This window comes from Opisthorchis viverrini (assembly GCF_000715545.1).
Source record: "Opisthorchis viverrini unplaced genomic scaffold opera_v5_34, whole genome shotgun sequence".
Lineage (NCBI taxonomy): Eukaryota > Metazoa > Platyhelminthes > Trematoda > Opisthorchiida > Opisthorchiidae > Opisthorchis > Opisthorchis viverrini.
The window spans coordinates 1,934,407-1,951,379 of NW_008751690.1; the positions used below are offsets into that span (position 1 = coordinate 1,934,407).

The 16,973-nt window shown below is 42.7% G+C and overlaps 3 protein-coding genes across 3 annotated transcripts in view; 1 reads left to right on the forward strand and 2 right to left on the reverse strand.

The window, feature by feature from the left end:
* T265_02695 (hypothetical protein) overlaps window positions 1-8,250 on the reverse strand; it is a gene marked incomplete at both ends in the record, with an annotated part of 31,554 nt that extends 23,304 nt beyond the window's left edge. The window contains one exon of the mRNA XM_009166997.1: window positions 8,047-8,250. Coding sequence (XP_009165261.1) covers window positions 8,047-8,250 — 204 coding nt within the window. The remainder of the gene's footprint in view (window positions 1-8,046) is intronic.
* T265_02694 (hypothetical protein) overlaps window positions 5,604-16,973 on the forward strand; it is a gene marked incomplete at both ends in the record, with an annotated part of 16,873 nt that continues 5,503 nt past the window's right edge. Inside the window, 7 exons of the mRNA XM_009166996.1 lie at window positions 5,604-5,914; window positions 6,941-7,263; window positions 12,057-12,314; window positions 12,733-12,810; window positions 13,822-13,878; window positions 14,853-14,952; window positions 15,667-15,798. The remainder of the gene's footprint in view (window positions 5,915-6,940; window positions 7,264-12,056; window positions 12,315-12,732; window positions 12,811-13,821; window positions 13,879-14,852; window positions 14,953-15,666; window positions 15,799-16,973) is intronic.
* The window catches only part of T265_02696 (hypothetical protein), a gene marked incomplete at both ends in the record, with an annotated part of 10,961 nt that continues 6,784 nt past the window's right edge, over window positions 12,797-16,973 (reverse strand). Inside the window, one exon of the mRNA XM_009166998.1 lies at window positions 12,797-12,817. Within this exon, the coding sequence (XP_009165262.1) occupies window positions 12,797-12,817 (21 nt within the window). The remainder of the gene's footprint in view (window positions 12,818-16,973) is intronic.

The window sequence follows — 16,973 nt, forward strand, 5'->3', positions numbered from 1 at the left end:
TATATATATATATATATACAGAAAGAGGGAGAAAGCGAGATCAAAATACACTGGATTTGAGCACGAATTTTCCTTTTTAACTAGGTTTTATTGTCATTAAATTATTATTTATCTTATTATTATTCCGTACCAATGCCTAATCAGTGCGACTGAACCCAACTTTCTTCACATAATCTTGGGTAAGGGCATACCGAATTTCACCACTATGTCAAGTACCAATGCAGACTATACTACCATCTATTATCGTGGGGAGCGCACTACCCTGTCCTGCTTGTTGGTGGGTTTGTAGCAAGGCATATTGTACGCAAAAACTTGCAGCTAAAAAACCAATAAACTCAACGTTTGAAGACACGACTTTAGCTTTATCCCACGTATATCTCGAATCGTCAGAGTAATGAGGTATTTACCTAATTCAGTGTTCTATATGGCAGGTAATCGCACCAATTCCGCAGGACGCCAGTATATAACAAACACCTAGCTCATGCAATCAAAATTACTAAATGTTGGCTTTAATTGTGGTGCTTTTTATGAAGGAGGAATCGGAAAGTCTTCCTAAAGTTTGGCTCTTGCTTGTATATTTGGTCTTCGTTGAGGAGTTTGACTAAAAACAGCCAAACCCATCACATTAAAAGAGCGGTCATAGTTCAGAGGGACAAAGTGTCCTCAAAGGTAAAGTAGCTTCCAGTTCATGCTGCGGTAGACGACCCTCCGTGTTTTGGGAATAATACGCAAAATGAGGTAATAATAATGGCATAATGAGGAAGAGAACATCATGTGTACTCACATCTTTCTCAACAGTTATTTTGGTCAGTTCTCAGCCCTCAAGTTGTGAGCAAAATTTGATGTTACACAGCACCACAGTAGAATCCAGTGCCTATTCGAAGCTCACTGAGAATCTCCCTAATTAGTCACCTAGCTTTAATTTAGTTCCACTTCTTCTGAAGCCAATTTGTCCAGATTTGACCTCAGTTAACGGCCACTGGGACATGGATGACCTTTCCCAATGTATATGAGCAACTAATGGGTTGTCAATACCAGAGCCAGTTAGCAATAGAATGTGCCAGTTGTGGGGAACTCAAGTTGGGAATGAAGTCAGAACCACAAATCATCCAACAGCTGTTAAGTACTTGACAAAATAGCCGATGTAGGTCATGATATCTTGCCCCCGTGCTGTAAGAAGGACCGAAAACAGGGGATAGGTCCGAGTGTCCATCATGGTACGCTGATTGCCTGTACATAAATTGAGTTGCCACGTCATAATTAAAGTTGAAGCAAAAAGACCTCCGTCTGGGACAAAATTAAAAGTTGCACACTATTAACTTCTCCACCGCCACCCCGGAGTTGCGAGGATAAAAAGCCCAGTTATTTTCCACATCGCATCCAGATCTCACAGACATCACGCGCACAAGGCTGTCTCGTGTTTTTGTCTCCCGATCAACAAATCGGAAAGCTAATCAAAATGCTAACAAAAGAAGTCCAGATAGCTCTGAGCGGGTAATAGGATTTTAGTGATGAAAGATGAATTGGGTAGCTCAATATAGGAACCAGGCGAATAACTTCTGGTCAACTTAACAGTTGATGTAGCTAGAAAAATCAATTATTCAAAGCTTTACAACACAACGTCTATTATACTGGCATTCAATCAACCGAACACAAGGTTAAATTCTTCATTCACTCATAACTAAACAGGTCTTACTCAAAACGTCAATTTTAGGATGATCGTTATTCCGTTTCAGTTCCTGTTAGAGGGTGCGTGCTCCTCATTACTACGCCAGACATGGTGGATTTGTCCCCAAGTGGAAGAACCTCAATGACAAAACCCTTTTCCATTCGCATACACCTGTATGTTAAAAAAACTGAACGATATCTTCAACACTACTACTTCCTCATTCATTTACGTCAACAGCGCTGATGAACAGGATTGAAGCAGCTCGGTTGAACACGTAACACATTAGCAATGTGTGATAAAGTTGCCGAAGATAGAGAGTAATATCAAACAACATACAAAGACTCATTTTTCTAGAGTTTCCAACAACTGCTTCAGCCCTCGCCGTTGCTACAATTTCAATCACATCTCGTTTTCGGCCTCAACGACAAGCATGGTGGTATATCTACCGACAATGTACTATTAATATCTATCCTATCTATTCTACAGCAGTTCCCTGCATGCATAGGTACCGAACTTTTCGAAACCACAATCCAGCAGAAGGGAGCAGTTGGGAACACCAAAAGGCGCTTGAATTTTCGTTTATCAGGTACAAGAGACATGCGAGGTACTCCACATTTATCGTCTCTCTCAAATAGATACATAACCTTCAGGAAACCTATTTTTCGGCAGCCCGCGACCGCTCAAGCATAACCAGGTAGGTACGCTCTCCTAGTTTCGGTCAAGCCTATATTCTACTCGGACCCAAACTGTGCAAAAATCCCGGAATACAATCATTCGCACACCGGTTTGGTTCTAATGATGGAGTCAGCTGAGACCAGGTGAATATGTTCCAGCTGGATCTCATGTTAAGACCGAATTAGCGTGCAAATGAGTACACTTCGCCAAGTCCGTACAATTTGAGTTCAAGTATAACAGAAGGTTAGAGGAACTTGAGAAACTGCGCCCACCTGATGAGCTTTGAGAAGGCACAACCGATCGTAAGCCGTCGAGATGGTTTCACTCGCGAGTAATATCCTACAATGAAATAGCGCACCAAATGAATCTTGAGGTAACCTTTGTGATGTTCATTTAGGTGAGAAGTAACATAAGAGGGAGATCCAAGTTGGATTCAGATTCACCTCCCGTGAAAGCCAAATTAGTGTGCGGATGAGCATATTCCGCGTAGATATGTACCCCATGAAGGAAAAGATCTGGTATCTTCCGTAAATATTTCGCCGTGTCTGATATAAAAACGAAATTCGCGCATCTTGGCTGACGGCACTGTGTAAAGCAGCCAAAATATCCATTTTCTATGAAATTTTATCAGGTGAATCAGATACTACGCAACCTTTCTTGTATTCTTGGAATCATTCTGTTGTTGTTTTTTTGCCGTGCTTTTCATAATCCTCTCTTAAATTGTTCGATTAGACTCAGATTTGCCCAGTCCGCAAAAAATGTCGTTTAAGGTAGGGGTGGTAAACCGAAAATTACTACATTGAATTGTCTGGATACTGGTATTCTTGCACGTTTAGATTACCATAATAAGTAAGTTGATTTTATCCCGAAACCTGAACAAACTTGATTATTGATCTAACTGTGCGCGTCACACCACCGTCATGTAGTATTTCACTCCTGATGTATCACAAAGCTTCGACTAATATTCAAAGATAGAATGATCCACTCCTAATCTCCTGGTGTGCCTGAAGAGTGTGCCAAAGCTGTTCAAAATATGCGTATTATTTTACGTTACTAAGACGTTCCTTCGGAAACCCTCTCCCCCGATCAATCGTCTTCCATGGCATGAAGCTCACACTGAGATAATCTCCTGAAGCCGTGCTCTAAGCTCTCTCAAAACGGCCGGTGGAAAACTTTGCAAATGTCCACCCATTCTTAATGTTCAGTTTGAAATAAAATTCTGGATTTTTGCTGCTGATATTGCCGCTTCCGAAATTAGGCTTACACGGATTTTCTATCCGATCGATTTCTGATCAATGACATCCTTATCTTCAAAAGCGAATGATTCCCCGAGAATCACTACAGTTACATCCACATTGTGGTGTGCTGTACATAGAATTCCTGGTAGTCTATCTTAAGGGACATTTGAGCACAGCCTTCTCGTACTCACTATTGATGCCTGTGCTTATGAATAATATTCAGTCTGCGGTTACATCCAAAATTATACGCTGGCTAAGCGCATCCATTTGAGTAAGGAAAACTTCCGGTTGTCTTGGTCTGCATCCTGGCTATCTTGTCAATAGTTTGAGAATTACCGGAACTTTTCTTACTAAAAGACTTAATATAGCGCAAACGCTGAACAGAGTGATGCTAGGAGCAACGTACTGATATTTACGCAACTTCAGTAGAATGATCGCGGTGAACATTCGAATCGCCTGCGGTCCACCCTGCCAAAGTACACACCTCCCACCGGCGTGGACGCAAACACATTGCCGTTGTGAATAAGAGTCGGTGGCCGATTTGTTGTTTTACTTATCGAATGTGTCACTGTCTGAATCGAGATGCACGAGCACTCTTGTTTTGTTTTTCGTGACCTGAGCTCCTGACAAAGGTCTCTTCTCAACAATTGACCTTTGAGTATCGTTTAGTCGTTCGATCTTGGTGCAACTTGACCTACGTGACCCTGCGATATTCTGTCCTGCTAGTGCTCTCAACGAGTTTCTTGTCCGTTCGCTTCTCGGTAAGGCATTCATGTGTTCTGTTTTTCACCAGGATGCCATTAGGTAAACAGGGTGTTAGTGCAGCGTAACCTTTTTGATCTTGGTACTTCCACATAATTCATGCGGTCAAAGTCATCATTAGAACGATAACGTCGTTACTTTTAACCTTAACCTACTTCTGAATGAAGTTATTTATGGAACAACTGTATGCATGAGTTTTCTCCTTGATTTACACAGATACTCACAGAATATATGGTGCATATGTTCGACTAATGTGAAATGTGCACTCTGCTCCGATTGGCTATGGCCTAATTTAGCCGCGATTCTTGTAAGTTGACGCTAGAAAAACGGATGCCACTGTCGTCCCGAATTACATGTTGCAAAGGTTTTCAGAATTATACGTCGTTGGGCAAACGCGACCCTAGGGTGGCTCCGAATTCCGATGCTGCCATCGCAATCCTTGAACCTAAGTACCTGACATTGCATTAGTTGCCAGACATCTGCTGTCTCGGGATGTTTTTGCATTCAGTTAGTGGGGGGGTACAGTACAATCTGATATAGCTACAATGGAAAATTTCTGAATCTGCAGAATGTCAGATTGAGTTGGACTATGACAAATAAGCCGCCGCCCTCGCGCACCTGGGCATTCACAGGTGATGCAGGTAGCTTATTTTTCATTATACCTCATAGTTTCCACCTAAAAGCTCCATGTTGATGGAATACCGGGTTTTTTTCACTAAGGAAACTGAAGCGTAGAATACCTATCAAACAAATCGAAGAGATAAAAAACCTTCCGTTCGCAAAGATATTTTCCTGTTGGATAGTCACTGCAAAGAACGTCGGGATGTATAGCAATGAGAATTTCTGATGAAAAGACTGACACAAGTATTCTATTCAGAACCAGTCATTACAGGAACAGGTGTTAGAAGGGGTAATGAAATGGAACGACGCATTTGAAAGTTGTCTCTATGGCTCGAGTCGAGGATATCATAGGTACTGCATTTTTCTATGCAAGTGAACCAGTTTCTTAGCGATAATACTGTGACCGTTTGCCATCGTTTCACCTCTGCTTTCTGTGGAGTATGTTTTCCATAGATTCATGTGAATACAGACAATAAGGACCATACATATGCAAAGAGTTGACGCTGTGGCAAGTGCAGGCTTCACACGCACGAGCATACTAGTAGGGAGCAAGAAGAATCACTATAATTCCTGTAACCCATGTACTTCTACTTCATTCTTATCCAATAGGCTATTTACAGTACATTTTTATCCTTTCATTAGGATTATATCAAAACCGCCGAGAGAGTCAACATTCTCAATTCTGAGCAGACATGCTTGGACACATGTACCTTTGCAAGAGATCTGTACACTCGCTTGGACCAATTCAACAGAGGTCTGTTGACACCACACTGTCCACGACCTGAGAGTTGGCCGCCGGTATGCGGACCGCATTGCCGTACAGATGCAGACTGTCTGTCGAAGGGTTTGCACAAATGCTGTCCAACTACCGTATGTGCGGCCCCGTCAAACGCACCCGCTAACAACAGCTGGACACAAATCTGCACGCCCGGAATACTCACATCTAGTGGTACGTAGCATGAAAAGACTAGGTTTTTATGACGATTTTTACCGTCGATGTCATATAAAACATACGGAAAACCTAGATCCCTCCCTTCACTGGTCGACTACTTAAGTAAGCCTCACAAAAGTAATTTGGATTTGTTTTTGTGGGGTTAGTGCATGAAACAGAGAAGCACCACACAAGTGTTTCTTCCTCGTTAGTACTCATCAACAGGATGTAGCTCTAGAAAGATTCAGGCGCGCAGTCCTTCGGGCAAGAGCTAGAATACTCTATCAGTCAGCTGAGACCAACTGATTGGCAGTGTACTTAGGTGTACGGTGCCCATCATTCTTCAACCATGCAGTCGAAATCGCGTAATATGATGTTCTCCTAATGACAAGTTTTCAGACAAACAACTCGTGCAACATGTGTAAAATCTTCATTTCTGGGCAGCTAACAAGGGTAGTGTAGTGATTTCGCAGCTTCAAACTTGAGGTCTATACTAAATATGAAGTCAGTCTATTCCGAATGACCGAGCACTGCTGAACAGTTGCTCCACTCCCTTCACTTAAACTTTTGATGATTCCCATTGGGACGGAAACACGATTCAAAATACTATTTCCCTTGTTCGTTTGGCTGACACAGGTGGAATATATAAATTGTAAGATGAAATCGTTTCGAGGAGTTTTACCAGTCAGAAGACTTGCTACACAATAGAAAAGTGATTAATAAGTGCGGTCGAACGCACTGTACGCAAGCACGGCAGAATTAAGACTAACCAGGCAAATGTCACATGACTGCCAAACGTGAGCACAAAGTCCAGGAGGGTACAGAGATTGATTCAGCGATGACGGGAAGTCCCCTTGGGCATTCGTTAGCAAACAGTTTCACAGTTCAAATCCGTCTCGATGAAAAAACCTTGATGGAATGTCGAGCAAAGGAGCGTTGCAGAACATCAATTAGACGTTTTCAATCCACTCACATGTCTGGACCTAGCTTTGAGGTGTTCTATTCATAGAGTCAATCAAGCCTATTTTTTTACTACCTTTCCAGGAGTGCCATTTGTTCCTGCTCGCCCAAGTGTGAAACAACTTGATAGTGTGATAGCGAACACATCCAGTTCCCATCCGACTCAAGAAACACACCAGCTGGAGTTAGACTGGCTTAATTACTACAACATCACCCATGCCAAACCTAACGGATGGGGTCCAAATCTGTATCCCGCGGTGTTTCTCATTCAGTTGAGATTGTTTCACGACCCCTCGGCATCGATCACTTTTGAAGACCCAAACCACCCTGATGCAAGAGGTTCAAATGTAATAGATCCTACACTATTTGCCGACCGTCTGTTTGATGAGTGGCGAAGTTTAGTTTGGGTAAGTACCCTTGGTTTTGGATTGATTTCCAACCAACAAGTCATAAACTCGGAATTACTATCTTTTTGTGCAATATATAAACAGGCCGAATGACGAGGTAATCAAGGAAAAGAATTGATGAGCACATCTCAATGGTTGCGGAAATCCAGTTGTCAAATGGAACGCAATGGCTAAATAGCTGTTTTTTCTTCCCAATCGCATTCACATGACTCTATCGCGAAAGTTGCTGCTATAAGCCATTTTAACCTTTTATTTGCACAGCAGCAATTAGAGACTAATAATGCATTTGTATGGTGAACCATCCGGTCATGTTTTCGTTCCCCATTCATACCAGGCTTTTTGGTTGTTGATCAGGTAGCTGACGATCTGCTTACCAAGCTTGGAAATTGAGTTGTTGCTTCAACTACTTCAAGATTGTAAATGCACGTTGTTTTTGTTTTTCCACGCCTTCAGTTTTACTTCACTTTTCTTAGTATGTTCTCTCAACTTGCATCGTAACGTGCCCATGAACACAACTAAGTAGGATCTGTATAAACCCACGTGACTGCATACAGATGTATGCTGTCTTCACGTTAAACTATCCGACCTTTGATACCCAGTCGGAGCCACAGGAAGCTCAACTGTCATTGGGTCAAACACCTAACACCACAACTTCGGATATTTTCAGAACTGTGCAGTGATCAACTTCCAAACAATCAACCAACTGTTTTTGTGTTTTGCTTGCTCTGCTGATGATTTCCCTATATGAATCAGAGACTACTAGACGCTTGTACGCTTTCTTACCTCTGCAAGTGAAATTGGAATACTGTCTGAGTATATCGCTCGCGAATCGTATTTGATTTCTGTTACGCTCATGATCCAACGCGCGAATGAAACCGGCCAAAGTTCTTTGATCTGCTCATAGCCACTTTGCACGAACACGGTTGTTTGTGCAATTTCCATCACCTGTTTACTTTGCATGATGACCTGGTTCACGGACAATTGCATGATAAAAAAATTCGTCCATGCCGGCTGGGTCAGCAGTCAGCAGTTTTTCTAAATATTGTGTAACCAAGTGCCAGCGGTAGGGACAAGAAATTGACAGGGCTACCAAAATGCCATTTCGCCCAATCGGAAAACAGTTATCGCTGAATCGTTTTGGTGTATTCCACTATTCCGTAAGGAATAATGAACTTTCATTCCGATTTGCTTAGGCGAAGCTGATAGTATGTCGAAATTCGGGAGCTATCGTACGTTTACTAGCTTTTGATCAGGGGCGAGATGGCCCAAGTGGTTAGAGCGCGAATTTACTGACCGGAAGGTCCGTGGTTCGAACCCGACCTCTGCCTCTCGACCTCCCCTGTCTAGGCTTGGGTGACCTGGCAGTATCCGACCCCTCGTGCCTCCTTCGTGTGACATGGCAGCTAGGTACCGAAAGGATGCTACATCTGAACGATTATAAGTATTATTAGCTTCTGATCAGATGGCTGTTGATCTGTTCGCCGAGCTTGGCAACTTTTCCACAAACACTGCTTCACTGGCTGAATACAGCTCATCGGTGCGCATCGTTCTCGGTGACAAAATCATCGTGCACTGCTTTCAAACCAGATACCAAGTTTGGTGAACAGATCAACGGTTATATCCAAATGCCTACACTAATAAGCAGCAAAACACAGTTTGTTATTAGGTTCCCCAAACAGACATGTATCGGTTAGGATCTCCCACCAGTATACTACTAAGTCGCTAGAAGCCAAAGGCACCACTTCTATCCTTGAGTAGTAAGGAGTGAGCCTGAGTGCTTACAGAGCCTTTTCCACTATAATAACCTAGCTTTTGACTTTGTTATAAGCATGATATGGAGTGAAGCAGATGTGATCGCGGACGCGTCTACATGAGTAATAAGATATATATGAAAGGGATCACCAAAATTTCCTGGTGGTGGTTTGAATTTCTCCAGAGATCTGCTACCGAATTGATTCGTTAGTTTTTTCAAACCTGTATATTCCGCCCGGGTTTCCAATAACTATCTATGCATTTCATTGCCTTCTAGCCATGCCAGCTATCAATGAGATTTTCCAGGCCTGAGGCATTTCTCATGCATATAAACTCAACTACTAAAAACAATAAAAGTAGGCAAAATTACTAAGACAATTTTTATTGAGTCGTCAAGGTCGAACCGACCGGCACCGAAACGTCGGATTCTCCGGTCATTGGAATGCTGCTTGGGAGTGTGGAATATATTCACCATATGTACGGCTATCTTCATGTAGCACTTTGTGAATAAAACATTGGTATTCACGACACTTTCCAATCGCATCCCACAGATTCACTTCTCTGGCAATGTCGAGCCGCCTATCACCCGTGAAATATTAGAAAGCACCTACCACTTTCTCCGAGGCCCTCGCAGGCTTCCTGTTTTCCGCCATAAGAATATCTTTATGGATTATAGGCACGGCAGTGTATCGCCTCATCAAAGTACCTCATTCTCAATATTGTGTTAAGGTTCAGAAGAGCTTGGTATACAAAACGTTAGTTCTTTTTATTTGAGCAGCGTTTCACCTTTGACACAAAAGCTTCAAGCGAGCAGGTTACCAAATTGGCCACTTTATAAGGCAGACGGGGAGCCAATAAATAAAATTCCCTCAGATTACCACACTAGATCAGGGTTGAGTGTCAATTATCGGCTCTTGTTGGTTAGTGTGGTTGTCAAAATCTTGCGTTGGTGGATTGGTGGAGTTTCAAATTAATTCTGATCGGGTTCGGTTTCTTAATCTCCCACTTCAGGGTGCTTCAACTGACAATTCACCTCAGGCGCCACTGGTAGACTTTCCTTGGTCTTTGTGGGTTTGTGAGTGTCCCGACATTTTAGTTTGACCGAGGAGAGGGTCAGGTCAAGTGGAATTCAGATGATAACTACTCCTCCTTCTGATGACCGCACACAAACACGTGTCAGCTCGACTGATCCGAAAGCGTTCTCCACAGGCTTTCCAGGCCTGCGCTCTCTGTTCTGTTAGCACTGGGATGCTTGTCGATTTCTACCGCCTCGGCCTTCAGTTTCTGTGACGTGCACCGTAGTCCTTACCTCAAAACCTCAACATTTTCTAAATCCATTCTATGCGATGTGTCCCGTGCATGCTCCGAAATAGCTGATTGTTTCAGTGGCTTTTGTTACTCATCTGTTTCTCGGTAGCTTATTTATTTTCCTCCTATTCTCTCCAATTCTGGTGTGAAGTTATCTGCCTGTTTGTCCTACATAGACCTTAGTGCAGTCATTACACTTAATTTTGTAGACACAGCCCCGGGTTGTGTGTGCCGGGAGGCGACCCTTCAATTGTACCAGTGCAAAGCGCAGTGTCTCCCCTCTGAAAAGCTACTCTTATGTTGGCCGTGTTTAGAATCCTTCGAACGACCTCCGATATCCCTAGTTTATATGGAATAACAGTGGTCCCGATCCATTCCCTGTTGGGTTTCGCTAGCTGGATATCCACTACCCCCAAGTTTGTTCTTTATTTCAATTTGGGCCGCTGTCCGATCAGCTTCTTCTGTGCACAGGGTCCTTACACGCCTAAACATTGATGAGGAGAGACTAGGGAATACCGACTTCAGATGGGCAGACGAGTAGTTCAAAAGTGCCCTAGTGTCGGTTGGTTTCTCGTACACTGTGGTCTTTGGTTTCCCCCCAATCTTATGTATCATGCAGTCTAGAAAGTCCAGTGTACAAGAGGATGGCTCTGTCTCCATATTAAATTTGATATATGGACTCAGTTCATTCAGATAGTTGTAAAACTCACTAGTCTTGTCTCGTTTCATCACGACGAAAGTGTCATCTATATAACGCCAGAAAATGTTTGGTAGGTATGGGGATCCGACTGAAGCTGTCTGTTCAAATTCTTCCATAAATATGTTTGCCAAAATCGGAGATATTGGAGATCCTATTGCTAGACCTTGCTCTTGAGTGTAAACCACGGAGTCGAGAACGAAGTGGATGAGATTCAGACATGTTTTCTATGCCTTCCACTACTTCATCCACCGTGAGCTGTGCCCGTTCTGAAAGGGTGGGGTCCGCCAGTAGCAGTCGCTTAGCTATTTCTAAGCAGTCTTCTTTTGGCACATTTGTAGATAACCAACTGACACCAAAACTTACAAGGATGTCATCTGGTTCAGCGGTGGTCCCGGTTACTTTGTTGGCAGAGTCATACGAATTCTTAATGTAAGTAATAAATCTTCCATTAAGGGGTTTTAAAATACCGGCCAAGAATTTGGCCAGCTCATGCGGTGGAGAACTTATTCCGTGTACTATCGGTCTCACCGGGACATCTGGTTTATGGATTTCTGGAAGGCCATAAAGCCGTGGTTGGATTGCACTTGTGGGGTACAATCGATACCAGTTGCCTTGCCCTAAGTGGTTTATCACAGACCGTAAATATCTACCAACTTCGGCTTTACTCCTACTCATCATAGACGTAATATTCGCATTATCGATCACCTGGTAAGGATCCTCAGCTAGGTGTTGCTTGGTCTTCTGCAGATAATCAATCTTGTTCATGACAACGGTGGCCTTGCCCTTATCCGCATTTGTAATCACTACGTTGTCCAAAGTGGGTTATGATACTTGAAAGCTTTTGCCTGAAACGATATTAGTTATCTAGGGACTATGATCTGGCCGTTTACACAACAGGTCTTTTATGTACGATTATTCATCAGGGTTAACAATTGGTTACCTGGATTTATTTCACTAAGGGGCATAAATAGTAAGAATTAATCGCTTGTAGAAAGCATAATTTATTACTGATTTATGTATCTTCTCAACACAGACAACAAAACTTGGAGCAGTATTATCCGATCTTCGTCCGGGCACTTGGTATCAGTTTCGGTTGTTGGCGATATCCAGTGCTGGCCACGGAGGCTGGGGCGAACCCAGTAGGCCCATCAAAATATTGACTAGGCCAATACCTCCATCAAGTCCGAGAAATCTGACGGAAGCCCGCTCCAGAATATCTGAAAGCGTCGTCGATGTCACAATTCAGTGGCAACCCCCATTGGCAGGAAATCTTCCTCTTAAGAAGTACCAGGTGAGTTGCCCTCACCATAGTTTGTTCGTCGTACACAGCCCTTACTATCCATGTACAGAGTTTTTTGGCGTGCCACCAAAATTTACAGATGAGGCCCACGATGATTTAACCGTGAGGCGAAGGTTTCCGAATATTTCCCTGACTCTCAAAACCTAATCTCGGTAGTCAAGAGAACCATGAAACTTGATCAAGCTTCAAAACATTAACCGAACCCTTTTGCGAAGTCGTCTGCTGGCTTCTTATAATATCACTATTTTTGCCTTGGGTTTGAGCTCTGAATACTGCAATACATGACCTTTGTTTTGATTTGAGCATCCCTTACACATGTCTAACATATTTCAGTCATTGGTATTTCGTTTGTCCCGACAGAATGCTGACTGGAATCAGCCTAATCTGTATTACTTTACTAACTCCACAGATTACATGGCGTCGATATTATGGATTCAATGGTGGCGATCGTGGATCGTTCACGGAATACGAAGCTAATGTTCCTGGGGTGAGTACTAAATGAGATACAAAATAATTTGATATTTTCGGGAGACTGATGAATAAAGCATGTGGTCTAAATGAAGCGGGATTAGCTAAGCACATCTGCATCCAGAATGTGTGCATCCAACAATTGACAGAGGATTTCGAGGTAGGATTCAGTTAGAAACCTGGACCTTATGCTTAGTGACATGTGGTTCTGATTCAACCTAGTGGTGAAAAAATGTAGGATAGTTTATGGTAACTGATGCGCCGCGTCTTTTGAAATAGAAACCCAAAAGTTTTCAAATTCCTCATTTATGAGGGTTATCTTATTGACGGATTTGATTGCAGATCGTAGAATTATGCGGTTAGCACGGAGGATGACGTTTACACAGTACTTGAGGGAAAGTACCATAGAGCAGTTGCAACACTTTTGAGGTAAACTAATGTGGGGCCATAGATTAATTTTGACCTGATACTGGTTCCAAAAACCGTTTCATTGTGGGAGAGGGAAGAGTAGTTGGGTGAATATACAGAATTGGGTAACATGGCGCGAAGAAAATTAGTTTTGATTTTTCAGTACTACTCATAAGACTAATAAAATCTCTGGACAGTCCACTAGTGGTGTGGATCCTCTTGAAGCTCACCAGGTAGGCCGATTTCCCGAATTCCTCTTCCTACTCAAACACGAAGTTATATGTGTTGAAGATTGGTAGCCCGGGTGCATTCATTGGTAGTTAATTCGGTGGCCTTAAAGATGCCTCCTCGAATGATGACGAAACGTTTGCAAATCAATTGCCAGGCTCGGCGAACCGATCAGCAGTCACCTGATCGACTACCAACCAGGTTAAATGTCAGATGCAACCCTTATGACTGATGTGGCTCAGATCACGGACAAACGCGAGTGATAACAGAGATTACTAGTTGGACAAAACTTCTCACACTAAAGACCGTAGAGAGCTTAGCTCTTGTTGTTGTTCTTACACATGTTTTGGGGTACCCTCCTGCTTATTTAACCGACAATGTTGCTTTTATACAGGACAAAACAGTTTACCAAATAGAGAACCTGGAACCCGCAACATCCTACAAAATCGAGGTACGTTTCTTTTGAAGGCATCAAAAATCAAGTTGGATTTAACTTGTCCTGTTTGTTAAATCCCGACTGAAATGATTTTTTTGTGGTAGAAAATATACTGAAACTGGATGGATATTGAAAGATCTGGCAGTGTGGCAGTCCCGTAAACCGTATGTTAAATGCTGATCAACGCAATAAGCTAAGGAGGATTGGTAGGCTATGTGCTGGCATCAGTCGGTAGATTCGCCCTTCCATTCTTGCTTTCACAGTAGACTGAACCTGGACGGTACGGCAGTGAAGCATCGGTGTTGAACACTGATGTCATGCTGATGATGATGATGATGATGATGATGATGATGATGATGATGATGAACCTGAACAATGCTAGCAAAGCACTCGCTATTCCGTTGAACACTGCTAAGCTCAAGAAATCTAGGCCTTAACCTCAGCTACCCCAACGTCTTTTTAGACAATTTTCATCTGGTTGAGTTACTGTGATGGGGAACAGTAGTAGGAACTACCAGACTTCGTGAAGCACATATTCTACTATCTATTGCCTACTTCATTTTTTGGTCGATCAATTCAGATCACGCAAGAAGAGTACCACCTTTGTTTCCTTTTGTCCACGTGAAGGAAGCAATCCACCGAAATGAAAGGTACCAAGTGATCTATCGATATCACTCGGCACACTCCAACGGCCCACCAGTAGTGCTGTGCTTAGAAGGTCAGTCAATACAAGAGAAAAGCGACCAGGATATCGAAAGAAATGGTATACAAACCAAAACGGAACACTTACTAGCAGTTAAGCATCGAGTGGAGTAAATGCGTTTCCTCGGATTCTGCGGATGTAACATATTGGGTCAAAGTTGTATTAGATAATTAAGAAGAGACAGAAGTGCTCTCCTCAAACTCAGCAATATGTTTAATTTGCGATTAGTTAAAACAGATTTTATGATGGCACTCAAATTTCCCTACCCTACGTTTACATCATGCAGGTCAAGGCGGTGTCCGTCTTCGAAGGAAAGGAACTGCCCAGCCATCCTGTCAGTTTGTACATTACAACTCTACCAATACCAGATCGAACGGTGGCACGAGGTAAGTGGATAGAACAGCATATTCACAAATTGGAATGCACAAGTGGAGTGAAAATCGCCCTTTCTAACTTACCCCCTCTCTATTCCGAAAGTGGCTTTCTTGTGGTCCCAGAAATACTGAGCCCGAAAATTTGTCTAACTTTATCGCATGAAAAAAGTTACACGCAACCACCAAACCATAACTACACTCCACCACGCTCCCTAACAACGCACTGATGATTTCACATCGATTGACGATAAAACGCTTGTAATCGAATTGCACAGCTCGGCGAACAAACCAAAGACCATCTATGCTACCTGAATTACTAACATTCTCCTCTATAGCAAGGCCAGAGATGTACACTTTCGAGAAATTGAACTGCGCTGGAGCACATACGAGAGAGTCCGCTGACTGAGAACAAGCAACGATATTACATTCGTTCTTGGATACAGAAGCGTGCCATCTTCAGTGGTACGATTGTCAACCTACTCTAGAGTTAGATTAGAATGTCGTTGAATAGGTTAGCATTAACACTATTATGTCATTGCAAACAGTTTACTGTAGGGCCCTTTGAACTCGAGACGACGGAAACTCAGTTGCACTAAACACATCACTACGAAAGAGTTTTCACCTAATCCCATGAAATTCTCAATATCAAGTCTTTTCTGTACTTTGTATATAGTAGACCAGTTTGGAAACTCCTTAACAGATTTTCCATTATTCTCCTGCCAACAGATAACATACAGCTACTGTCACCCAATGAAACCTGCCGCTGTGATCTGTCACCGTTTCAGCCAATAAAGATTGGAGAGGCGTTTTACGAAGAAAAACAGCTGAAGGCACTTCTTACGCTGAGAGCGGAAAACGGTACGCATCAGCTATGTTACGAATTGTTACAGGGTCTCTATGTGTACCCATTTCCAGCAACCAACAGGACAAACCGTCGATGGACGGTCGTATAAACTGATGAATAGCGCCCGTTTCTGCTCAATTCAGCTTACATCCAAGTCCATGCAACACTTCCACAGATCCGACGACATAAGTAACCTTGAACCACCTACGTTTGCTGCTGAAAGGATATATGTACACAAGAAGCTGACATCAAAAGTTTTCGTTACGCATATTCATGTAATGGAGCATCCGAGATGCTACTAGGGCTGCCCAGTCATTTATTCCTTGAATAAATCACCATTCAAGGTCGAAATTTCAAACCGTCTCGGTGAATTAATGACTAATCTCCACACTAAACCCGAGGCTCAAAGTACGCAAACTGTTTCATTAAGGTTGAAGCCTAAAGATCGATCTGAACTTCGCCATGCTTGTCTCTGCTGGTACAACGCATGGGACTTGGTCTGCTTAGCTGTACCAACTAACAGAATAGATCGATTCCTAAAAACTCAGCTTGATAACATATTTTTCTCAATAATCCCATAGCGTTTACGAAAAAATCAGCTGGTTATTGTGTTGCACATTATTAGGTGATTGCGACGGACTGAACGGTCAATATTGGATAAAGAAGTCATTCGGCTGTAATGGGGTTTCGTTTCTGATTGATATTCAAACGGAAGAAAACACAAGAGTTAAGATGCTTCCAGGTTTATAAAGGCAAAACTGGAACATCCGGACAACTGACCTTGTAGCTAAGAAGGTGGACTCTTACTTGCATCCTATCCAAAGTTAGCTAACTGACCGTAGCCTTGAATATCGGTAGAACCGTGTAACGAGCTCGCTGCTGAGAAGTTCACAACAATGAAGCAGACTATCCTGGACGAGAGATTCATTTGGATTAAGCTGAGGCTCCTGTCAAAAGCATATGCATATGCAAATGAGGATGATTGTCGAAATCTGTCGAATAACAGTTCAAGTGGGAAATGAGTTTGGAAGAACTTAAATGATGAGCCTTAAGAAGGGCGAAACCGGTCGTAGGCTGTCGAAGAGTCTTCAGTGACCTTAAGAGTGGTGGGGTACACCTAGTCTGATATGGGCACATTTTGCACTATATATATATATATATATATATATATATATATGTCAGTAGAGCT